General features: G+C 41.8%; 1 protein-coding gene and 1 pseudogene across 2 annotated transcripts in view; both read left to right on the forward strand.

Moving 5' to 3' along the window:
- LOC109479199 overlaps positions 1-13233 on the forward strand; it is a 17354-nt pseudogene extending 4121 nt beyond the window's left edge.
- Positions 13234-16187: 2954 nt separating this feature from the next.
- LOC109479207 (transcription factor Ovo-like 2) overlaps positions 16188-26405 on the forward strand; it is a 12879-nt gene continuing 2661 nt past the window's right edge. The window contains exons 1-6 of one of the 2 annotated variants that reach the window (XM_019781101.1): positions 16195-16316; positions 16673-16775; positions 19980-20107; positions 20498-20789; positions 21197-21321; positions 21721-22788. In XM_019781101.1, coding sequence (XP_019636660.1) covers positions 16691-16775; positions 19980-20107; positions 20498-20789; positions 21197-21321; positions 21721-22011 — 921 coding nt within the window. In that variant the 5' untranslated portion in view covers positions 16195-16316; positions 16673-16690 and the 3' untranslated portion in view covers positions 22012-22788. Of the gene's footprint in view, positions 16317-16672; positions 16776-19979; positions 20108-20497; positions 20790-21196; positions 21322-21720; positions 22789-26405 lie in introns of those variants that run through there. The other variant, XM_019781100.1, reaches the window with a different exon arrangement.

The following is a 26405-nucleotide window of genomic DNA, read 5'->3' on the forward strand; positions in this document are numbered from 1 at the left end:
ATACCTCTGGGAAAGAATGAATCGAACACCTCAATCCTTGGTTGATAACTCTGGTACTTGAAGGCATGGCTATTTCTTGTTCTTTTCTGGGCTGGTATTAGGTACTTAGTCATTGGGATGTCCACCGGTTTATTAGTCATTTTGTACATCATGCATAGTCTGGACATTTTTCTTCTGTCTTCCAGTGAGGCCCACTGTAGGTTTCTTTTCATTTCCGTGACACTAGCACAGAATCATGCAGCTTGATTCTGTACCCTAGAAAAGCAACATCAACCCTGATGTGACCTAGGGTACCCTGTACATGTACAGGTCAGTAACCTTACCTGATAGATGGGTCCTGAGATCAGTATCAGATGTAAGGTACAGACAGGCCATCATTTACCCCAGACACGTGATTCATCAATAAAGAAGAACGCACGTGAGAGTCAGAGGTAAGCACGTGAGTCAATCATCAATATCTCATGTCAAGAAGTTCCACCACTCAGAACTTTTATAGTTCCACTAGGTTCTCCACTAGCTCACACATCTTCACCGTCCAAATTCCTTGTTCGAAATCTTTTTATAGTGACAGTTTCTTTCCCCGTACGGCCAAGCTTTGGAATTCCCTCCCTGACAAGTGTTTCCCACCAACCTACAATCTACAGGCTTTCAAATCAAACGTTCACCGCCATCTCTTGACATAGCCATGTTTCTCTCATCTTTCTGTCCTCTGCGTTGGTGACGGCATAAAATAAGTTGATATAACTTGAGTGTGCCGTCACCATGTTCAGTCATGAAATGTTGGAATAAAAAAAAATCAGACAGATTTCCACATCCAGAATATATTTGTTTCGCCTCCCCTGAAATCGCATTGGATGACTTTTACCCTAGTTCAGTGAACTCTGTATGGCCTCGTCTGTGTTAGTCTGAATCTTTCAGACTTGTAATATTAATTGATATCTGCTTGCGGTGCTCATTACATGCTACTGTACTGTCTCACTCTGTCCTCGTGTGAGGCCGGTCACGTTGTTACGATCTCTCCTGTCATACCTTAAGGGTCAATAACCTTTGATTTAAGGTCGTGAAGGTAACGTGAGGTGTGAATCTTATGCTTAGGTCACATTTCCAAACCGGGGCCCGGCCGGGCTGTTTGTATGAACGAAAAATTAACAATTCATATCAAGAATATACAGAAATAGTGTCTATGATTGTTATTAAGAACTTTTCTGTGTTTTTTTGTCTTTTATATCGTATTTTTTGTTCCCAAAAGCTGCCCGGCCGGTCCCCGTGTAGGAATTGTGACCTAGCGACAGCGCGATAAAAAGTTACTGTGTCACACGTGACGACGGGGTCACATTGCGAGGCGGGCTTGGATGTGTGTGCACAATAGTGTTTGTTAGATTAAGAAAGAGAGAAAAGTTACTGAGAAGATTGATAGATCGAGAGATAAAGGTGGCGTAGCGGCAGAGTGCTCGACTCGGAACCAAGAGGTCCCGGGTTCGAGTTCTGACATGACACCGATCTTGTGCCCTTGGGAAAGGCACTTTACACGACTTTCCTCACTTTCCTCACTTAACTCAAGTAAAAATGAGTATTGTCCTGTATTTATACTCTGTGTTGGTGGCGGCATAAAATAAGTTGATATAACTTGAGTGTGCCGTCGCCATGTTTGGTCATGAAATGTTGGAATAAAAAAAGTGGAGGAGGGAAAGAGTTTATTTAAGGACGTGAACAGGTGAAGACACAATGTCAAAGTGACACTACAGGCATTTCACGTATGTCCCTGATACAACCATCTGTCCATCTAGTACATTCTACCACAAAAGTTGTTTACAACCAGTGTAGACTTCACCCATCAGTCACCGCGAATTCTACAAAACATGTCAACGTCCATGACGTAAAGGAAAAACTGTTTTAATTCAATGCACGTAGATTAGTCATTGTGTAACCCTGAACCATAGTTTGAGAGCAACCATCATTGCAACACGCTCAAGGACACTTGCAAGGTAATCTCCAAGCAGATCCCTCTTGGTGGCAAAAAGACAATATCGAATTGGCCAGGCAGTATCCATTAGCCAGAGAAGGTCGCCGGCCACCGACTGGTTTTAGCGACAAAAAAAAGGCCAGATATAAAAAGCTAACGATCATTCCCCCATAACCTCTGCTTGGAGAGTACTTGCAAGGATCCTGCTAAGATTGTTGTAGATATCTTTGAGACACGGTCCACCGCACAACGCATTGTCTGTAGGGTGACTCATTATCTTATCTACAATCTTTAATAGTACAAAAGGCAACCAAAAGAAAGTTTCACACAAAAGACCAGACCCATAAATGATTATGTTGTTTCTTCATTGCAAAATCCCTAGTAATTGTAGTGGTACACTAGTACAATATTCTAGATTTATTTTGATGTTTTGATAATAGTTTGATAAGTATATAAAGTTGGATAATCCATCAATCACTGAGACTAGTGCCGGTACACTGCGCTGCACACTGTCAGGACCTTCCTGTGTTGGCATCAGTACACCAGATAATCTGCTGTCTGTGATATGAATTACACATCACACAGCAGGGGTTCGTGTAGAACTCACTAATTAGTTCTAACATGTTTAACAGTTGAAGGTGACATGCCAAGAGTATCTGTTTTCCCCTGTGAAAATCTGTATGTTCTGACAGATACACTATTCATACGGGAAGACTTAACAATATTTACGGATTTGTAAAGGAAGCGTAAATATATAAGATAAGTTTATATCGTATTTAAGCACACTGAAAGGTGACGGAAAGGCGGAATTTGCCTTTCAGCAGCCTTTACGAAGTTGTAAAGTCTACTGAAATATTTCCTCACCTTTAATAATTCTTTACATATTTCGGAAAGTCTGTTTTCGTGCTGTGAATTGCCGGATGTAGTTCATCATTTTTATCCACCTTCCCTTTCTTCACAATACCTAATGGACAGTTAGTTAAAATATAAAATCACACCTTTTCGATTTTTGTTTTTTTCTTTACCCAGAGTTTGTATTTCAATCATGTTACTTTCATGACTCCATAGATTAGACGAAAAATGTTGAGAAATGACCTGTTTAATAAATGTATAGTATGAATGATTGTTTAGCAAAAAGCGAAAGGCATAAGCAAATAGATCAGTTTTTCATGTGTGGGTCGATGACCTAATAGAGTGTACACCTATTAAGTCATCTATTACATACAGACATTCATAATACCCTGATTTAGCTTAGCTATCAATTACCCATTGACAGTACCCCCCTCTAAGCTATTTTACTTCTCTATAATTGGTGTGTACCAGTTTTAATCTCTTGTATTGTAGTTATTTTTGTCCCAGAGCACGTGAGGGTGTGGTCACGTTGTCTTATGTCCCGTGCTGTACAGAACCCATACCTTACACATTAAAGGCATCCAATGCGATTTCAGAGCAGCAAAACTGGAAATATTCTGAATAAAGACATCTTAATGATATTGACACATACTGCTTCACTTTAGCACATTTCAATCATCATTTCATAATTTGGGTACTTAAAACTGGAGAAACAAGCCCCAAGATGAGCCCTTTATTTTATGGGTGGTACCCTAAAAATCAGCTAACTGCCTTTCCAGTAACCGTTTTCCGTCAGAATTTTTGGTATTTTTGCTCCATGAGGGTCAATATACATTGGAATAGTGTGGTTTCAACTCAGTATGGAGATAAATGGCTAGGATATTGACTAAAAATCGGGTTTCCAAGCTCTAAAAACTAAACTGGATGCCTTCAAACAATGCGTGAGGGTCCGTTTTTTCTCTCTTGTGTCCTCTGATGGTATTTACGAATAGGTCAGATTGGGATATTTGAAAAAACACACTTTGCTGACTGTTCAATGCTCACCCGTTTTGTTGGTACCTGTACCATTGTGAAAACTTGATAAACACTTCGTTTCACATTCATTTTCACCCTTATCGACAGTTTCAGTGTGTCTGTGATTTTGAAAGAGCGCTGAAGATTGAACTTGTTTCACCAGATGGCTAGTGTAGTTTAGTTCAGTTCTACCCAGAGTGCAAAGATGGTCGCGTGTTGTCGCGCAATCCAGTTTCAAACCTGACCCCTAGTGACCCCCAAACACTGTAAATGAGACAGTTAACATTTGAAACGCCACATAATTGACGGTTGTGCCGGCACAGGCCTGAGGGGTTCCCCCCTGCCACGGTATCTGTTCCCCGCGGACCGGCTTATGACAGGCCCGAGGTGTCCTTGGGGATTTGGTCTAAGGCCACAGCAAGTAAATTTTAAGGATGGTATCCTCCGCAGACTCCAAATCTAATGCGAGCGGGCGAAAAAAAAACAAGGCGGGCCGAAAAAAACAAGGTTCCTACATTTTAAAATTTTGACTCAATCATTGTAGAAATGGCACGATTCAGTGGGAACATCACATATACACAGCCAACATCACACATCATGATATCACTGCATCAAAGTAAAAAACAAAACATCAAATCAGAGTCTTTTCTTGTCTCTTCTCATCATAGTTAATATCTGTCATCCACCTTCTGGCATGGAAACGACACATACATGGTCACACACACACATACATGGTCACAACAGCCCTAAAAAAGCCTTCACATACAGAACTACTGCAGCATGGAACTCTCTACCACATGGGCTGCAAACAGTGTCATCACATGAGAAGTTCAAACAAGGCCTACTAAAACACATGAGGGACATGAATAAGTAGAGCACATACGATGTTACACACTTGTTTTCTTTTAAAATACTATGTAATATAAATGCATATGTAATTGTACGTGATGTATTGTTATGTCATGTTCCCTCTCCTGGAAGAATAGCTGCCACCCTCGGGTGGGCAGCTAAAGGAGAGCTTTTCCTCAATAAACCTCAATCCTTGGGGATTTGGTCTAAGCATATCTCAATAGCAAACTTCAGTAACACGATATAATCTCTTCCTCTCAAGGATTAGAAATGGAATCCTAACAAAGAATTGTAGAATCTTCTTCGGTTCCTTTAATAACTTGTCGGCGAGACAGCTGATTATATACATGTCTCGTCCCACCAGTTTCTTAAGGGAAAGTCATAATTTAAACGTAGGCTTAAAACATGTCTTAACGAACTAAACCATGAAGACGGCACGCCCGGAACCAAATACTACCTTTTTTAACCACAGTTGTGGTCTCAAATTGGTACCTATAAACAGTTATGTATTTTAATTAGTATGTATGGCTGTAAAGTCTGCGGAGGAATTAAAATGTCCAGCTGTTTTGCTTCTCCTACCAATACTATCTTTTTCAAAGATGTACTTTCGCCACAGCTATGGTTGTTTCTGTGGGTTGGACACTAATAGGTAATCAGATACCAAAGGAAATTCTCAATGAAATGATTCTTTTGTGCAGCGATGACGCAACTCCCAATTTAGCGGCCCATCCCATTTCTTGGTGCAAAGTATACCTGGAGGGTTAAACAATGCCAGGTATTTCTTCACCCTTGTATAATACAAAATACCTGGAAAAAGATTCAAATATTTCTCAACGGATTCTCAACCTAGCCTCCATAGCATGCAAAACGTGGGGTTTGGGGGTCTTCATGGTCTTTTATGTGCTATTTTCTGATTGCACATAGACAACATAGCCGGTCTGGTTGAATTACCCCCGTTTGTAGAACTGGGCTAATCAGAAAACACCCGAAGACCATCAAACCCACAGTTCTATAAGCCTGTTACGGAGGCTAAGACCAACCAAGCTTGTTGTTGACTTGGTTCCATTTGACGGCGATTTGTATCTGATTGATGACAGGTCCTGGACAGACGGCTGCTGACGAGAATCCGCCTGAAGGCCTGGGAGGCGGGGTTATCGTGTTGTATGGACAGCCTACGTCAGTGAACACCGGGCGATCGTCAGAACAGGTGCGGCAGTGAGAGCGAGCGGTCGGCAGGTACGTTTCTCAAGCTTTCTCTTCTTTTCATCGAGTATCAGTACCATACACTGAACACTGCAGATGCAAACCTTTTTATTGTAGCCTCCACCAGGCCTTTCTACGGGGATACGGATAGTAGAATTCGGCAAAAAAGAGAGTAAAATTGGCCAAGGGAGCCCGGCCGCCGTTAGGTAGTTTCTTTCCCTAGCTCCTGTGCGGCCAATCAAACCTACAAGGCGGCCAACTCCCCTGGCAATTATTCTCCTATATATAGCCGGTCTAGCCAGCGTAGCTAGTCTGGTAGAGACTATTTTTATTGTAAGAAGCCAGCAAGTAATACAAAGGTTGTGACACAAACCTTTTTTTGTTGTAAATCTAAGAAGCCAGTAGCAAGATCAAGTCCTTGTCGAGGTGTGTTTTGCTTGTTTTTATACGCGTTCATGTATGTGTTAGTGTTGTATGGGATTTTTATCACTGTCAATAGGACATTCTATTCTTGTCATCGTTTCTGTTCCAGTACTTTTGTAAGGATAACCTGATCAAACAGCAAACAATTTGTGCGGCTTGAACTTTGTTCGTAGGAATGTGTCACTAAAACATTGGTATGGATTTAGTCTCTACCAAACTAACTACGTTGGCTACATATAGGAGAATACTAGCAATTGCCAGGGAAGTTTGGCCGCCTTGTAGGTTTGACAGGCCAGAGGGAGAGAAACTACCTTCCCACGGCCGGACTCCCTTGGCCAATTTTACTCTTTTTTTTGCCGAATTCTACGATCCGTATTCCCGTAGAAAGGCCTTGTGGAGGCTAGTATGGATTCACTTTTAGCTAGTTGGTTTCTGTATTCTGTTTTAGGCATGATTTGGTACGTTTAAGCTAGTCTGTCACCGTGTGTTCTAACAGCAAATGTTTCCCGCTTCTCTTTCTAGAACTTCCAGATCCATCCCGTCCAGAAACGTTAAAGTGATGCGGTGATTTTAGAAACTGTTCAAACCAACTTGACATATCCGTCCATATATCCACCTCGAGGCAGCCACAGGGAGGCCCATCTGATTAAAGGTTTCACCGCAGAGGGGGTAGTCTGATTATTCTCTATCTGGGAGCGAGGATTAGAGACAAATGACAAAATGACCGGCAGTGATATTTTCACCGCGGATCAGAGACAGACGGCAGTTACCGGCAGCACAACCGACGGTTCTGTGATCACAGAGAGTACAGAGGACAGCTCCGGCAAAGGGGGGAAACAGTGGCGAGGGAAGAAGAGATACGGCAGGAGAATCGTTCGCAATGCCGCACCGAAAGAGAACCAAGACGACCACGATGAGAACAACAAGGTACCAGAAGTGGCGCCCTCGTCCCGGGATGTGAGCAGGGCTATCCTGGAGAACAACCCGTCACACGACCGGCGCCTGCGGCAGTACATACAGGGTCTGGAGAGGGGCAGGAGGAAAGTGGAGGTGGACATCTTCCTCCACCAGAGGCAGTTTCTGCTGAAACAGCTCTTCAACAAGGATCTGGAGATCAAGTACAAGAGGAGGGCGTACCACGGGATGGAGAGTGACGGAGAGGGGACGGAGGATACGGAGGACGCCTCCCCCGGCCACTTGTCCGAGCTGCCGCGGCTGCAGCGGCCACAGACGCCGGTGAACGGTCACAGAGTGCCGGCGTGCCATCGACGCCGACTCAGATACTCACACGCACACGAGACAGGCCTCTCCGAACCACCACCAAACGAATCGAGACCGCTGACGCAAGAGGCCGTGAAGAACACACACTGCACACAGACTAGCCGACGAGGGCAACGTCAACCATTTTCCCACACTTTCTCACCACGACAAGACTACACAAGACCCACCAGACGATAGCTTTGTTCAGAAATACTGTTCTGAAGAAGATGTTAGCCAGAATCCGTCCACAGAGCAACCGCTAGAACCAGAAGAGCGGTATGTAGAGCTCGACGATTCCGACCCGAGTACCTTCCTGATCAAGAAGCTGTTGTGCTGCAACGTTGAAGACAACGCTGCTCCCAGGGAAAACGACATTGAACTTGAAACAATCCTGAGCAGCTCGTACGATGTAGCCGAGCAGCAAAGTATGGAAGTGAGAGGAACAGCAATAGAAAGTGGGATCACAGAGGCTGTACAGAGAAGACCGTTCTCAAGAAGGAAGTCAACTTTAACCGATGGCGCGAGTTCTCGGGACACTATGCCGCCCCATGGCACTCTCGGGGGGTGTCGGATGCCCAGGATTGTGAGGAGGGAGGACCGGGCCGCACCAGTTGAGCCTGCGGAGGAAAGAGCGAGTCCGCCCGAGCGCCTCCCACACCTCAGTCGGTCTGCCTTCGTCAGTCAGAAGAGTTTCTCGTCGCCCAACCTGAGATCTCACCCATCGCACCCAGTATCACTTGGAGGTAAGACTTTTTGTATCATAGGCAATGCTACTCAAACTAGTTTACTAGTATACTCCTCAAGCAGAGGTTTTTGTTTATTTTTAGCGTGTTTTTAGGCTTTTTTTAAATCGAGATTTCTTTTTTCCACTGGGTTAGCGTAAAAAAGATGCCATTGCAAAAAAAGAAAGTCCGATAAAAAATCTTAAAAACAAGCCAAGAATAAGCCAAAACCCAAACCTCTGCTTGGAGAGTACTAATAGTATTGTATTATAAAAAAAAGGCACATCCGCATTCCTCTCCAGAATAGATTGTCAATACTATAACATGAATAAAATAGAAGATGAACAGCACTTTATTTTAGACTGTACTTTATATTCTAATGAAAGATCTGTCCTTTTTAATCATATCAAAGAGAAGTTCCCATACTTTGAACACCTAATAAATGCAAACGATAAATTTATATTTTTTATGTGTCTAGACAAACCCGGTATCACAAACATGATCTGTTCCCACATTTTCCATTGTAAAAAAAAGCGAGAAGAAGTTGACCTCTCTATATTAGCCCAGTAACTAGAACACTTTGTATTAGCCTAGTATAGTATCCTTGTATTTTCCTTATGTATGTATGTCTAAGTCAAGTAGTGTATCTTTTGTCTCCACTTTTCTATATACGTTTTTTTTGTGTCTGTTAATTATTATAAGTCTTGACCTGTGCCTAGCCCGTCGAAATACAATGTTATAATACTACCCAGTAAACCATACTGTAGAAATACAATGCTATAATACTACCCAGCAAACCATACTGTAGAAATACAATTATGTTAACTAAATTGTTTGTGAAAATCCTTGTTTGTTGTCACAGAACGGCGGGTTTTCGGCTCCCATCCTGTGATTGCACAGGCAGACTCCGAGCCTCAGTCAGGACTGGTCAGAACCAAGGAACAAATCATCGAGAAGCTCGCCCTGTCCCTGCCTGTCCACCTGCTCACTAAAGCCATGGAAGACAAGGACCAAAGGTCAGCAAACAACTTTATTACATTTTAGCTTTTTATATATGGCCGTTTTTTTTGTCGCTAAAAACCCGTCGGTGGCTGGCGACCTTCTCTGGCTAATGGATACTGCCTGGCCAATTTGATACTGTCTTTTTGCCACCGAGATGGATCTGTTTGGAGATAACCTTGCAAGTGTCCATGAGCATGTTGCAATGATGGTTGCTCTAAAACGGTTCAGGGTTACACAATGAGTAATTTACGTGCATTGAATTAAAACAGTTTTTCCTTTACGCCATGGACATTGACATGTTTTGTAGAATTCGCGGTGACTGACGGGTGAAGACTACACTGGTTGTAAACAACTCCTGTGGTAGAATGTACTAGATGGACAGATGGTTGTATCAGGGACATACGTGAAATGCCTGTAGTGTCACTTTGACATTGTGTCCTCACCTGATCCATGGGAATTAAAGTTCACGTCCTTAAATGAACTCTTTCCCTCCTCCACTTTTTTTTTATCTTAACATTTCATGACCAAACATGGCGACGGCACACTCAAGTTATATCAACTTATTTTATACTGTCACCAACGCAGAGGACAAATACAGGACAATACTCATTTCCACTTGAGTTAAGTGAGGAAAGTCATGTAAAGTACCTTTCTCAAGGGCACAAGATCTGTGGCATGGCAGGACTCGAACCCGGGACCTCTTGGTTCCGAGTCGAGTACTCTACCGCTACGCCACACGAGCCCATTGTCCACTAAAGGGTCTCCACTAAATCTATAATGGACCTAAACAATTGCTCTTGATCCCCTTCCCTCAAAACGCCTTCTATAAGTTTGTAACAAATCTATTGTTAGTGATTTTTTCCTTTTAGAGATAGACACGGGAAGATTACAGAGATTTTTTTCAGCAGCATGTGTTTTAGCTTAGAGATTAACTTCGGTTTTTGTTCCTAATGCAATGGACGTCAACAAAGACCACATACCGTGCACCTGAATAGTTCTTTTCACTCTGTAATACGCAAGTAGAGATTGATCTAATAGGGCTTCTTCAGATGTTCAAAATGGGGAAACGTTAGGGTCAAAAGGTCATAAGACGTGTGTTTTCATTGGCTAGTATAAGTATATTCACCTTGGGCCATCATTATGATAATTGAACATAATCCCACCTAAGGTTGTGTAATTAAGTCCGGAATTTTTGGCCTAGGGGTCTACTCGCAAAGCATCTTGGGAAAACGTCAATGAATGTTAGACATCCAGGTGATGAGATACACAAGAAAACAGGTACTCAAGAAACTGGATGGGGTTTGGCCCCCTGGCGACTTTCCTAGGTACTACAGCAGAACTTCCGGTTTTGATATCTCGTGATCTGGACATGCTAGGGTCACGAATTTTGGATGGCAGATAGCTTTTGGGATAGGAAAGACGTGACATGAGTTTGAGTCCCCTAGTGGCTTGTTCTGGAACTGTAGAAGCATTTGTTGAAAAATTTTCGAAGGAGGATAACTCCAGAACCGGTTGATGGATTGTCGTGATTTTTGGTATGTGGTAGTTGAAGTGATGCTTGACATAATTCATTTTTTTTGCAATGGCTGTTAGTCAGTAACTAACTACAAGCGAGTCACAGTATGGCTGAAACTTAACGTTTTTACTTTTATTTCCCAGGATTCTGACCTTGTCTTGGAAGGAAACCCATGACAAACAGAGGCGACTTCTGGCGAAAACCAAGAAGACCCTCTACGAGAACCACCTCCGCGACCCGAGATTCGTCAAGCTACAGGAGAGCCTGTGCAACTTCGATACGCCCCCTAGCAAGTAGTCCGAGAATTGCACTGCAGTTCCCGAAAATGATGGCTGACATTAACTTCACGTTGTTGATTTTTTGTAAGGGCTTATTATGGGTTCACCACACCACGAAGTGGTGGTGAACCCATATTGCTTTTTCTGATGTTTCTTCTTCTTCTCCTCCTTCTCCTCCTTCTCCTCCTGCCATTTTTTAAATGGATTCAGCTTCTTCATTTTAGGGCCTAAGGTCCTGAAATTTGGTATGGAGGTACAGTGGGCAAATACCCCTAGGCGTTTTTTAAATTTTTGTGATACAGGCTTTTAGAATGGTTTTATTTGAGTTTTTTGGCTGTGTTATAGCAAATGTATTACTGTGTTAGTGTGCCGTGTTTACCAAGTCTGGGCATGAGTCATCACAATGGAATGCAGGGCATCAACCAATAGGCATGCAGCTTTCCTCTATACTTCTTGCTGATTGGCTGTTGGGATTTAACTTGATTAGCACCTGCACAGAGCATTTCCACCTGCACAGAGCATTTCTTGCTGATTGGCTGTTGGGATTTAACTTGATTAACACCTGCACAGAGCATTTCCATACTGACAGTATGTCTTTATTCAAGTGTTTTGGTAGGTATTTCAAGCTTTTCTGCTCCAGCATTGGAATGCGGGGCATGAACGTTTTTTTATTTATTTTGAAAATCAACAGTTTGCATTATGCAATTAAAAATCCTAACCAATAAAGTAGGGAATAGCTATCCAACTGTTGTTTTAGTTGTATGTTACTTCATATTATAGTTATATCAATGTAAATCATTGTTTTCCCTTGTGTTTCTCATTCTTTCCCTGCCATGTCGTAAAATGTGGTGAACCCATCGCTGTATTTGCTCCAAAGCAAATATTGGCCTTTCTAGTTGTATGTTGGTTTTCTAGTATTTTCAATTTACTGACGTCCATGGAATATTTCATGTACTCTGTGGTGCTCTTGTACCAGAGTGTCCACTTTGTGCAGATGATTTAGGCCACAACATGTAAATTTTATGGATGACATCCTCCGCAGATTCCAAATCTAATGCGAGCGAGCGAAAAACAAGGTTCCTACAATTTAAAATATTGACTCAATCATTGTACAAATGGTTTTCATTCAGTAGGAACATCACATATACACAGCCAGCATCACATATATCACTGCATCAAAGTAAGAAACAAAACATTACATCAGAGCCTTTTCTTGTCTCCTCTCTTCATAGTTATCTGCCATCCACCTTCTGGCATGGCAACAGACATCTTTGCCCATTTTCGGCGTGTTACGAATGTCGGAAGTCAACAAAATGTCTTGTTTTTTTCCCCAAATCAGGCGAAAATTAATGCGCGCGCTGATGTCATCCATAAAAATTACTTGCTGTGGCCAATGTATATAAGAAAGTTTGACTATTTATTCATTGTGTTCACCGTCCAATAAAGTACACAATTAATATGTCTCCTTTGTAGTTTTATAATTTTGTAATGCTCAACCCGTCCATCAAAACAAAAATATCGTCCACACGACGCTGATCAGATACGCGTCATTTTTGTGACCGTCCATTCATTCTTCTCCCTCCAAATGTTACCACAAAACGTTAATACTATAATAGAGAATTAAGAAAAGCTGTTTATATTATGTTTTTTGTATATACGTCTAGATCTGATTTGTATTACGGGAAAAATAAGCAAGAAACTGTTGTGTTGTATTTAGAAACTTGCTATAAAGCAGAATGAGGCGAGTCGCTTGGAATGAGTTTTAGCTAAAGCCATATGAAGTTTATTACTATTGTTATTATCTATAGATTAAAATCTATGGTTATTATGTGTCAGAAGGGTTTAATTGCTTATTGAGGTATTGTATTTTGTTCAAATCTATATTGTGTTGCAAACCCGTGTGCTATTAGTATACTTTATACTTAATGCTATACGTTTTGTTTTAATTGAACTTTCTGTGTGCAATGTAAAAAATAATGAAACTTACAAATCATTGACATTGTAAGTATATGTGAATAAAGTTCTATGATATATGCAACATACGAAGGCTTGAAAGTGTATGGCTTCTTATTCCATTAACGTTAATCATATAGAATTGAATGAAAGACCTTTATTGTACATTTTTGCTCATTGCGAACTAAGTACAGGTCATGGTAAATAGCGATGGTAGACTAAAATATATCCATAGTAAACCTACATATGTACAGGTTCTGCTTCTTCTCGCTTCTTAAGACAATTGTAAATGTAAGAACAGATTGAGTTTATAGTACGAGGGTTATCGAGTTCCATGACTGACATGAGGAATGTAATTTTTTTCTTATAAATTCTTTTCTATCTAAAATTCTAAAACTAGGGAAATAATCTTGTATACAATCGAAGAGAATCTTTCTCTCATTATCATGATATCATATAAGGTACAGTCCACAATAAAATGACTCTCGTCTTCAATCTCATTTAGGCTACAGTAATGACAAATTCTTTGTTGTAGAGGAATGTAGTTGTGTAGAGATCTGCCAAATCTCTAGGACGGACTATGCTACCCGTTTGTAGACAGTGGCAGCCAGATTGTCAAGTATTCATGTGCATAAGTTAATATTCTTTGCAGCACGACCGAATTTTTTCGACCTTTCAAATTCAAACTTCCATTGTTCAAACAAACTGACTCGTGAAGCTCTACTTGGAGATATTCGAAACTCAATCTCTCAGGATCTTATCGGTAAATTGACAAGATTTTTTTCTAACTCCACTAGGTTCGGTATCTGAATTGGTGAGAACGAGTGATCGCTGACGAAATATATGTAACGAAGTATGCATTAAAGGTAGTTCACACTAGTGTTCCCTGTGCTCCCGCCTGCCTTGGCCCCCGAGTGCGTCCACAGAAGCTTGAAGAGGGGGACCGAGCGCCAAAGGCAATGTAGGAGGGTCCGGGGGCATTCTTCCCCGGGAAATTTTGCATTTTTAAACTTTCAATTACGCATTTTCCTGCAATTTGAGAGGTAACAAAGTGAGGTTTGACTACTAGTACGCAGGTCTACGTGTAACGAAGAATTATTCAGTAACGCTTAACGCTGAATTTAGGATGACAAATAACATTTTACGTTGAATTAAAAGGACCAAAAACGCTTCACGAGGAATATACCGTTAACGCTTAACGTTGAATTTGAGCGGGCCGGCAACGATTAACGGTGAATTAAAATAGCCCATAACAAAAAGGGCATGCAGGCCCTCATCTCTCGAAACGGTAGAAATCTCTCAATTTAAATGCCATGAAAACTACGCATTCCATCTGCACGATCTATGCAGTGTAAGACAAACATATAGCTAAGAAGAGACAACAGTACGTAGTAGTTTTGAGAGCGATCGTGCCCAATAATGACTTCCCGCCATCTTGAATTCAAGGTCAGCCATATGTCAGAAACAATAATGACCATATTCATTACCATGATATGACATAGCTATATATGTATACCTAATAGTAATAGTTAGGAAGTTCTAAATGTCCACATGTACTACGAAATGCAAATACTTAAACACCTTAGGCCTCACCAATTTAATTTGTTGGTTCTCGGATTCGCCTCTTCATTTTTTTCTGATTTGCAAAAAAAAAAAGATTCTGGTTCTGAATCAACTCAAAGATGCTGAGCTCATATTTTGCTCTGAACAGTTGAAGAAAGTCCTTTTCTTCCTACTTGTTGCAGTTTTTACATCTATCAATGCAGTGGTTTGATTAAAAGTTCAAAATTCGTTCAATATTAGCCCAGCCTTTTGTGTTGACCCCATGGCTCCTATCGTAGTATTTGGGGCTATAATAGGATGCCTAGACCTGTTTTTATTTATTTTTGTCGCCCTGTCGCTTCATATTTTTTCTGAAAAAATCCGAGAACCAAGAAATTAAATTGGTGTGGCCTTACAAATTATCCGTACAGAATTTGCAATTTCTGCAACCAAAGGCTACAAGTGAGGTAAACGGTCAGTGGTTTCCCAGCATGAGGGATAGTGACGGATCAACCACGCCACACAGCGATTTTGTCAACATTACACTCCTCCTGCACGAAACAGCTCCGTGACAAGACAAGTAACCTGTTGACCCCGATGTTGTTCTCTCATGCATGACTCTATTCAACTCATGTAAACCTGGAAGCCTGCATGCAAGTTTGCCACAATTCTAGATAGAGTAGTAGAGTGAACCTAACGTACGTAATTTTATGACAGTGTTGTGTAATGTTTGAAATATAAAACTATATTTTACAAATGTTTATCTTAAAAGTTTAACAGGTTGATACTAAGTACATCAATCGTTGATACATCAATCACTGAATGTTGATCCCTTCTCAGAAACGACTTTTAGTCTTTGGTATCGGTTAATACTATCAACTTTTTATCCAATCACCGCTAAAGAGGTTTTGTTTTAATTCATGGCCCGTTGTCTACACAGGTGTCTGAAAGTGCCAAGCCAAGACAACACGTTCTGTGCCGGATGTCAACAAAGCAAGTTGTGTGCAGCAGAACACTCGTGTGTTGGACACACGCGCCAAGCTAGTGGGGATAATTGTCTGCAATGGTTTGTGTTTTAGGCCGCAGGATACGATGAAATTATCCCTGAAGTCACCTGAATATTGAGGTGTGAATAGGGGTGTCTGTAATTCATTTTTACAATTTACCAACAGCTACTGATATTATGGAGGGAATTTCATGGATTTGTAGAATTAAAACTATCAAGTTTTCAACCTAATTCTTATTAGAACACAATTTTAAGGCATCGAAAGTGCGTTTTGTAAACATTTATAAGTAAAACACCCCCATTCTAGACATGACTGGTACTGCCCAAACCGGTCTGGTAGCCCACATACCGTTATACAGGTTGCATGCAAATATGGCTTCCTCCTATTGTTATACAGATAGCTCCGGTTCGAGGGATGTACCACTCATGGGGGACAAATTACATTAAAAGTGTAACAGAAAGCTCGTACTTTTCATTAATATTTCTATATTTGCCCTTTCCTTATATACGGAGTAAAATCGATTATTTTGTTACTGTATGTATTTCAATATCGAGCCTTTGACGAACTTAGAGAAGATTTTAGAATATTTTATTTGGTTAGTACCCCCTTTGGTCGCTAGAATCGTCTGTCCGAGAAGCATCGTGCGAGCGTTGTTACGGTTTACCCACAGCAGCCAGCGGCAAAGTGCACCAGCGGTCTGACGGTCCGTCCATTCTATCCGCCAAGTTACAGGTAAGAACACTTTTGGGTCCAAAATGTCACTAAAACGCACCGTTTTGAAGGCAGATGTGTCCATCTAATCCTGCCACAGGTGTGGCGGGGTGTCTCAGGTACCGTTGTCTGGCGTGACAAGCGTGGAATGTACGGTTTTCTACAAAAGTGTGAGAAATTCATCCGTCCGGACATGGTGGGTGGATAGCGGGAACCTCGCAGTGCCCTCCCCTACGAAATCTAACGATTGTCAACCAAGCGTATCTCTACCCCCAAGTTTAACCTGTCCTTAGAGGAACTGGTTCAAAACTTTGCCATGAAAGTTTTCGTGTAACTCTTGTCGCGCTGGCTTAAAGATTTGGCTGTTTTCTCAACAGGAAGTGAAGTAGCGGGAAATGCCGAAGTCGTTCCTCGTGAAATGTCGGAGCTCCGGTCGCGAGGGCCCGCCGCCGGTGTACCCGGACACCAGCTACTTTTCAGGTGAGTAACTTTAGATGCTACTTGGCAACTTGGACACGTTCTAGGCATTAAAAAGTCCGTACTTTTTTCATAAATCTCTGACAGCGGATTTGACGGGCTTATCAGCTTGTAGCTAGGTATATCCAGAGGATTATGCTGGTACATAGGAACAGATTTGTTCCGCTAACTGTTATGCAAGCAACTCGCAGCGTTCGACAGACCTTTACATGATTGAAGAGGTTAGAGATTTGACATATACCAATAAACAGTCAATCCTGCAGTAGAAATCAAACACTATGAATTTGACTTGGAATTTGCTAATCATTTCCATTTATTTTAAGAATCTCAACAAGGTAATACTAATGTTTCCTTCTGGTTAGGGCGCAAGACAACTTTTGTAGCGTGCGCTAGTAGCAAGCACGTGGCCGTTGCAATGGCTAACGTTACTTGCCCCGAGTTTAAACGGTTAGAAAATGGTGGATAGTTCGGAAAGCTCCGTGCGCCCACGCACTCTTACCCAAAATGGCTACTGTGAGACCAGTCTTACCGGTACCGCTACAAACTCCGCACAGGAATTCTCCCCGTGTTGGCAACAAACACTCGCGGATTAGACAAAACAGGCGCATCGCCGGTTCAGACAAGGTGAACGGGACCGAAACATCACAGAAGAGCGGCTACCTGTCTCTTAATACCAGAGACACGACGGAAACAGATTTTTTAAAAGATTCCAACATTTCATGACTAGACATGATGAGCACACTCAAGTTATATCAACTTATTTTATGCCGCCACCAACGCAGAGGAGGAATACAGGACAAGACAATACACGGGAAAGTCGTGTAAAGTGCCTTTCTTATGGTCACAAGATCGGTGGCATGTCAGGACTTGAACCCGGGACCTCAAGCTTTTGTAGCATCCAAACCACCGGGTATCGAAGTAACAGCGTTCTAAAAGCAGCGACCACTTACCAAGACTCCTACCTTGCTAATAAAATCCCCAGATTGTTTGCGTCATGAAGAAAATGCTTCTTTCGCCTATTAAACCCTCGAATTAATTTTTTTGTGACATCTTTACTCTTGTACTACAAAAAAGCCGGAGGTTACTGAAAGTAAAGTTTGTTTGTGATGTTGTTTGGCAAAAGTCTTGGTGTGTCTCCAACCATGTCACTGTGTCGCCCATGCCCTGAGGGGGAAATGCCATTCAAATGGGCGCACCTTACACAGACACTAACCTCGCCTCTCTTCACTGACCCCGTTGGTTTTCATCCCTACAAAAACACTTCCTCCAAGCCTCCGTTACAGCTAGGCTTCTAAAGTCGCATTGCCGTACAAAATCTGTCTGTTGTTCCTGAGGTTTACAGTAGACAAGAAGCGGAGATTTTGGCGGGATTTGAGCGGGGCAGGTGGGCGGGGACACCCGGCAACAAACGGTGCCCCTGGACCCCCGAAAGCGGTCTGGCAGGAACCTACCATTCACAACATCTTAACAGGGGTGCCAATAATCAGTGGTAAAACGTAACTAATAGCTTATAACTGCCCTTTTTACCGCCAAAACTAAAATGCGAATGCTTTTATAGTATGTTTCATATAATACAAAATATTTCGAGAGACAAAAAATCGTCATTGCAGTTTTTGAAGCTAAGGAGATGAACCTTCTTGGAAAGGTTGGTCGCGTTTTAACACAAAAGAAAGGAGACGGTCCGGGTAATTTGTTCTGTAGAACAGAGCGTCAATACCTGCAGGGTATGTGTATGTGTATGGTCCTACAATCCGTACTTCAGCCAGGGTTTGACCCAACTCACCTGTAAAAGGTAAATGGATAGACTAGGTAGAATCGAGGAGATGAAATTGGGAAGAAAAGACACGCCGGGTATTAGGACGAAATACTTGGATAAGACTGGAAAATGACAATTCACAATATTTATCTTGAAGTTTCGTGTGAACCCTTAGGATCCAGTTGCAATGAACTTGGAATTGATTTCTTTTAGATTATGTGGAAAATAACGTACCTAGAACGTTCCAAGACATCCAATGCGATTTCAGAGCAGCAAAACTGGAAATATTCTGAATAAGGTAATCTTTATGATATTGACACATACTTCTTGACATTAGCACATTTAAATCAGTATTTCATACTTTGGGGCTTGGGCATTTAAAACAAGCCCCTAGATGAGTCCTATATTTTCTGGGTAGTACCCAGAAAATCAGCTCAGGGCCCTTCCAGTGACCATTTTCCGTCAGAATTTTGCTCCATGAGGGTCACTATACACTGGGGTAGAATGGTTTCAACTCAGTATGTAGATAAATGACTAAAATATTGGCTTTGAAAAATCGGGTTTCCAAGCACTAAAAGCTACTCTGGGTGCCTTTGTATGTTTTGTTTTGTAGTGTCAGAAAATGATGTCAAAAGGTCAGAAACAGTCGAACTTTATGGACGGTCCCTCTGTAGTCCCCGCTTGTGTCTTTAGTCTGAAGTTCCCGCCCAAGGATCGCCCAAGGCTCCTCAACGGTCCGGCTGGAACAGTCCATTGTACCACCGCAGGGATGTGTGGGTCCGATGGAAAACATGGACATTTCTATAACAGACAGAAAACCCTAACACAAACTTCCAAGAGTTTCACACTCTCGTGTTTAATTCGAATGCATTTGAAAAATACAAGAAAGCAGCAACAAGGACAACACGATAGTAACGTAGCTCTAGGGTTGTCAGTAATTACCCATATCGTCTTCTCGGCTGGAATCCAAATTGCTTGTAAGACTGGTTCTGCAAAGGTTTATGTCTATTCACTGGGACACCGCGCGAGACAACGGTCTTCTGCACAGGAACGCCCATCTTTTGTTTTCCACACAGAAAACAGTTACAGTTTCCTGTCTTGTTGACGGGTTAACAGCTCAGCCACCAGCCGCTACAAAATTCGGGATTTGGTGGGAAACTACAGTTTCCATAGCAACGGGGATTTGTGCAAATCTTTCGTTTGGTCAGAATATAAACGTTTTGGTAATTGGATATGTCTGGTATTTGACTTAACGAAAAATACGCATCTTTTCTTTACTCTGTGACTTTTGAAGCGGAAAATATCACGAGTTCACCATTGCACTTCTTGAGCTTCACGCAATGTGGCGCATTGTATTTCATCGAATCAATTTTTGGATCTCAACGTTTGGATCTCTATCTTAAAGCGTTGTTTGAAACATAATATTGACTTTTATCTCCCTCCTTCCACAGTTCAGTTATCCCCGCCCCCTGGAGCTGTCGCTTCGTTCGACTTCCAACCAACATCAGCGCACGCGCAGCAAACCGTCCCACCAGAGAGCTCCAGCTGTGCGTCCGAGAGCGCCGCCCTACCGGCAGAGGTAGGAACTGCAGAAGTCTTAATTTCATCTGACTAACGCTTATCTCATAAGAAATTCACGGTGTGATATTTATGTTTACCGAAGGAAAACATATTGTTTTCACTCAGTTTCTTCCTCTTCTTCTTCTCCAAACAGTGACCTCTGACCTGACCAATGACATGATTTGTTGACGTCTGTCACCATGGTGACTGGTGTTGAGTTACATAATGTTGCAATTTCATGGTCTGCTCTGCTCTTGTCACCATATACTAGTACATGTATGCGAAGGTGCTTGAGTAAGAATTAACAGAGCAGACCATGTTTGAAAAGTTGCTTTGCAAATGTTACTTCTCTAGTCAATTTACCATTTTTTATGTCACAGTAGACTCAAAGAGTTTGTGTTTTTTGCAGGGATCGAAGAAAATCTCCCCAGCCAAGACGGAGAATAGGAAGACCAGCAAACCCGTTGCCAAGGTTACCGGAACCCAGTCCACCGTCAAACAGGAACGCCCCAGCCCCGCCAAACCGCTCAACGAAGCCCGGCCTTTCGTCTGCTCTCTCTGCGGCAAGGACTTCGCTGTGCAGCGCATGCTCAACAGACACATGAAGTGCCACAGCGCCACCAAGCGGTACAAGTGTGAACACTGTCCCAAGGGATTCAACGACACGTTCGACCTGAAACGTCACGTGCGCACACACACGGGTAAGAATTCAACACGGACCACTTCTGTTCTTTCTACTAGTATGTTAACCGAAGGAAACATATTGTTTTTGCTCCGTTTCTTCCTCTTCTTCTTCTCCAAACAGTGACCTATTACATGACCAATGACATGATTTGTTGACGTCTGTCACCATAGTGACTGGTGTTGGGTTACATAATGTTGCAATTTCATGGTCTGCTCTGCTCCTGTCACCATATACTAATAGTACAATATCTTTGAATGTGTTTGAGTAAGAATTAACAGAGTAGACCATGTCCGAAGGTAAACATTATGCATTTGCTTTGCAAATGTTACTTCTCTAGTTTGGTCTTTTTTTTTGTGACGAGTGTAAGTGTGTCAAAGCTAACTAGGCGGCGTTTTGAGCTTACTGGTCTTGTCCCACCAACAGGAATTCGGCCATACAAGTGCGAGGAGTGCGGGAAGGGCTTCACTCAGAGGTGTTCTCTGGAGTCTCACTACAAGAAGGTGCACGGGTTCACCCTCAGCTACGGCTACAAGGAACGGAGGGAGAAGGTACGTGTGCTTCGGCACTTGCTAGGCTATCTGTACTCTCTCTCTCTCTCTCTCTCTCTCTCTCTCTATCTCTCTCTCTCTCTCTAACCCTATCTATCTCTATCTCTCTCTCTCTCTATCCCTATCTATCTATCTGTCTCTATATCTATCTCTCTATATCTATCTCTGTCTCTATCTCTCATCTCTCTCTATCTATCCATCTATCCATCCATCTATCCATCTATCCACCCATTCATTCATTCATTCATCCATTCATTCATCTGTTCTTCTCTTTCTCTTCAGTCATTCAGCTTTTCCTTTCCTCTCTTTCCCTTTCCACCTTTCAATCTGTAAACCATTATTTTTCTCAACCTCTGCAAAATCCCACAACAAATGATAACAAGACAACGTTTTCCCCAGATCTATGTGTGTGAGGAGTGCGGTCACGCGACCATGAGCCCGGAAGAGCACTTGGAGCATCTGAAACAGGTGCACCCGGACAACCCCGCCCTCAACAAGAGCTTCGAACGGAAACACCTGCTGAAGAAACAAACGGAAGAAACGAAGGGGGAAGCTACGTCAACTCCAGACCACATGGAGACAGACAGTGATGACAGCACGGGGGATAAAAATGAAGAGGATAAAAGAAAGGACAATGGAAAACAGAAACTTCCAGCGGCGAAGAGAATACGGGCAGAGACAGCCGCGTGAGGACTTACTAGACCAGTGACATTACTTCAAAATTTACATGGAACATTCAACAACTCATGTACACTACCATCAGTATGCAGTATTGAGCTTCTTTTATGTATAGAATGGCGTACGTAGACACCACTATACATTTTCTGGCCATGCAGGGAAACTAGTGTATTTAGACCTAACTTTGTCAACAAAGCACAATGGAAGATACTAACCAAACTATCAAAACCAAGTTATATCTACAATCAAACGGGCGAGGGAGGTGAAAGAACATCCCTTAAAATTTGCCATAATAGTTAATTTGTTTTATTATTTGCGGAATCAATCTGGGGCTTTGTTTTCACTATCAACAGCGCAATGCATGCTGGGGACTTTGCCAGGTCAAAGGGCATTTGGGCAGTGCATTGTGGGAATGATTGGCTGCTTCCACGAAAGTACTAGGGGTTCTTGGCTGTGTAGGGATTGAGGAGATTATATTTTTCTTACGTCAGCTGTAGTTAGGTATGTGAGGATTCTAAGATATATATTCTTGAGAGGGGATGTTAACCAGAGAACTTCTTGCACGACAGTTGAAACAACCTTTAAGGATTCTAAACTTCTTACAGGTACATTGTATGTGATGATAGAAAGGTAAATGTGTCTGACATACCCGTATTTCTGAAAGCATTATGAAAAGATGAAGTGACGCAAATTTGAAAGGCGAGACGTTACATGTATGTGTACATCTAGCTGTAAGATTGCACCCACCAGTTTCCCATCCCCAGAATGCAACGCGAAAACGCGGGGGTAACCCTCATTTGCATAGGACTGGAAGGCATCGGAATGATCCTGTTGACGTTAAACAGCTTGCTTTTCACTGCGTTTTGAGGTATTGGGGCATTTAATGCTCAACATTGATTAAATTGATATGGGCCGAATCTGACAACAAATAGAGAATGTAGTTTTAGTGTTCTTTTCAACATGGAACATGTGGTTTGTAATGAAAATGTTACAGTATCACTATAGCATTACCACTATAACGTTACAAACCACAGATTCCAAAAAGTTCATTCTCTATTTGTTTTCAGATTCAACCCATAGTAATTTAATTAATGTTGAGCATAAAATGCCCCAACACCTCAAAACACACTGAAAAACAAGCTGTTTAACGTCACCAGGATCATTCCGATGCCTTCCAGCCCTATGCAAATGAGGGTTACCCCTGCGTTTTCGCGTTGCATTCTGGGGATGGGAAACTGGTGGATTTCAAGGCTTCAACATAACCCGAACTATGCAGAACGTATATATATATATAGATGTGTCAAATTGGGGCGGTAGATTTTCATGGTTTGCTATAGAATGTGCAATATCCTCCGGGTACGGAATTCTAGCTACCGCTGCTATGCACTTCTCGTTGTACATAATGGGTGGGTACGGCCATGTTTTGCATAAATTAGCATATATTTATCTATATTTGGACGTGATGAACCGTGGTGCAATATTTCGTGACGTTGGTTAGGGAGGATTGATATGGCTTTCGCTGTGGGATAACTTCGGTGCCAATAAAGAGAGCTTATAATTAGATTTACATTTGTGTAGCCTGTGTTCGTACTTACATCAACAATACCACATACATACACATCAAATAATAATAACAGATTACTTATCTTGAAAGTTCATCTGTGTTGGTAGAAGTCATTATGAAGCAAATTTAAACTGTAATTTCCAACACACAAAATGGACTCACCCAAATTTTCGACTGTACAACTCCAGTCTTTGTCAAGGAATGAACATTCCACCGCTTCCGTGACGTCACGCAGATACGTTTATTCGTTTATTTCGATACCCTTTAGTCCATGAAAGACCTAGCTCGACTACTTCGGAGGTCTCACAATATATACACATAGAATCGCCTGGACATTCAGTCTCACTGGACAAAGTAAGAATCTTGGACTCAGAACCAGACTTCTTTGCACAAGGGATTAAAGAGGCCATCCACATCAGGGCATTACAACCATCCCTCAACAGAGACGGGGGGCGCCACAGACTTGATCTGATCACACAAGACCATGGCCAACAGCTTATATATTAAGGATCTTACTTTCATAATCAATGTAAAACATGACTAAAAAGTCGTAAAACATTTGGCGAAGCTATAAGGTCGTGACTTTTCCTGTGGTTGACGCTATTTCTTTGTCTTCTTTCTTTCTGTTACAAGTCGCAGTCGTTGAGACATGTTTGTTGTACTTAGAATTTGCCAAGTGTTATGACTATTACTTTTCCTTTGTTCAAAGCTTAGGCCAGAGCAAGTAATATTTATGGATGACATCAGCGCGCGCATTAATTTTCGCTGATTTTGGAAAAAAATACGAAATTTTGTTGCCTTCTGACAGTGGTCAACATGCCGAAATGGGCAATGATGTCTGTTGCCATGCCGGAAGGTGGATGGCAGATAAATATGAAGAAGGAGACAAGACAAGACTCAGAAGATTTAATGTTTTGTTTCTTACTTTGATGCAGTGACATGTGATGCTGGCTGTGTATATATGATGTTCCCACTGAATCAAAACCATTTGTACAATGATTGAGTCAAAGTTTTCAATTGTAAAAACCTTGTTTTTCGGCCTGCCTTGTTTTTTTTCGCCCACTCGCATTAGATTTGGTATCTGCGGAGGATGTCATCCATAAAATTTACTTGCTGTGGCCTTTTATTAGGACCTATACCGGCTGAGACCACTGGACATCGTAAAATACCAGTCAGCGGCAAGGGTCAAGGGTCACGAATCGAACATGGCGTCATTGAGGTCAGAATAATTACCTTCGGCAAGAAGGTTATGTTTTCAGTAGCGTTTGTTTGTCTGTTTGTCTGTTTGTGAACGGCATAACTCAAGAAGCTTAGTATGCATTGTCATGAAACTTGGTAGGTGGGTAGGTGGGTTGATGAGACCTAGAAATGATTAGATTTTGGGCCCTCTGGCGGCTTTTATTGGTACTGCAGCAGAACTTCCGGTTTTGATATCTCGCGATCTGGACATGTCACGAATTTTGGTTGGTAGATAGCTCTTGAGGTAGGGAAGAAGTGACATGAGTTTGGGCCCCCTAGCCGCTTGTTCTGAAACTGCAGGAGCATTTGTTGAAAAATTTTCGAAGGATGATAACTCAAGAACCGGTTGACGGATTGTCGTGATTTTTGGTATGTAGGTAGCTGAAGGGATGCTTGACATAAGGTTCCGGGTCGGAGTTTAATTCTGACCAGAGTCTAAGTAAGTGCGCAGTAAATCGCCGGAAACGTGACTTTGTATGGTATGTTTTGGCCGCGATATCCCTGAAATCGTAATATCTGTGTACATATATTTGTATTTTCTGAAAAGCCTGTTAGTTGTAGCCTTTATAGGTGGCGTAATGTTGGTGGTCCAGCTAAGACTTCCTGGTATTCGTCCGCGCGGATGGTTATGTGGCCTTTTCGCCTGACCGCCGGGATGGTACGTTCTATATGCGTTCTGGGTGTGTTCGGGCCATCGAAGATAGCGATAAACTTATCGCATCGATTTTAATTAAATTCAAATTTTGGAAACATTAGGTTCTGAGCTTCTTCGAGTACTAAGCCGTTACCCTGGGAAAATTCGTTTTTTCCATGCAGCCATGGTTAAAAATGACGAAAAAAATGACCCCTTTTTCAAAATGTACTTTGATGTGCCTCATTTACCCCTAAATAAATTGGGCGCAGAAAATATCAATCAAGTGTATTGATAAGCGGCACGGCACCCCTTTCCACCAAAAGAGTGAAAAATTCCGACCCGCGTTTAGTACAGAAATGACAGCCCGTCGGGCTGAGGGTGTCAAATTGCTCGAAATACGGAGGGAAACTCCGGTCCGAGACCTTAATCAAATGAAAGAAAAATGAAAATTATGCAAATCAGGAGCTAATTTGCATAATTAATGAGGAAATTCTATAAATCTGCTTTGTTCGATAGTAGGACTATGAAACACTTGTGACATGTAATTGAGAATAAAAAACATCTGAGGATATAGATTATGTAAATGAAGACCTAATTTGCATAATTAATGGGAAATTTTTATAATTTCATAGTTGTAACTGCTGGGAATTTCAAGTGAACGCGAACATCAATAAACATAATCTATTCAAATCATGACCTCATTTGCATAATTTATGAGGAAGTGCTATAGTAGCTTTTTGTTAAGATAAGACTGTCATTGGGTGGAGAATATGATCAACTGATATAACCCATGAAAATGAGGCTCTTTTTTGCAAAATCAATGATTAAAATTGTACAATTCTTCAATCACAAGGGTTAACATCAATTGGTGAAGGTATGATATCGTGGAACTCTTTTTTTTTAAACAAACTAGGGCAGTCAGATCTAGAGATGGCAAACTTGGATTACCGTTTCCACATTTCTCTTTTA

The sequence above is a fragment of the Branchiostoma belcheri genome, unplaced genomic scaffold (assembly GCF_001625305.1).
Source record: "Branchiostoma belcheri isolate BF01 breed outbred unplaced genomic scaffold, Haploidv18h27 scaffold47, whole genome shotgun sequence".
Taxonomy (NCBI): domain Eukaryota; kingdom Metazoa; phylum Chordata; class Leptocardii; order Amphioxiformes; family Branchiostomatidae; genus Branchiostoma; species Branchiostoma belcheri.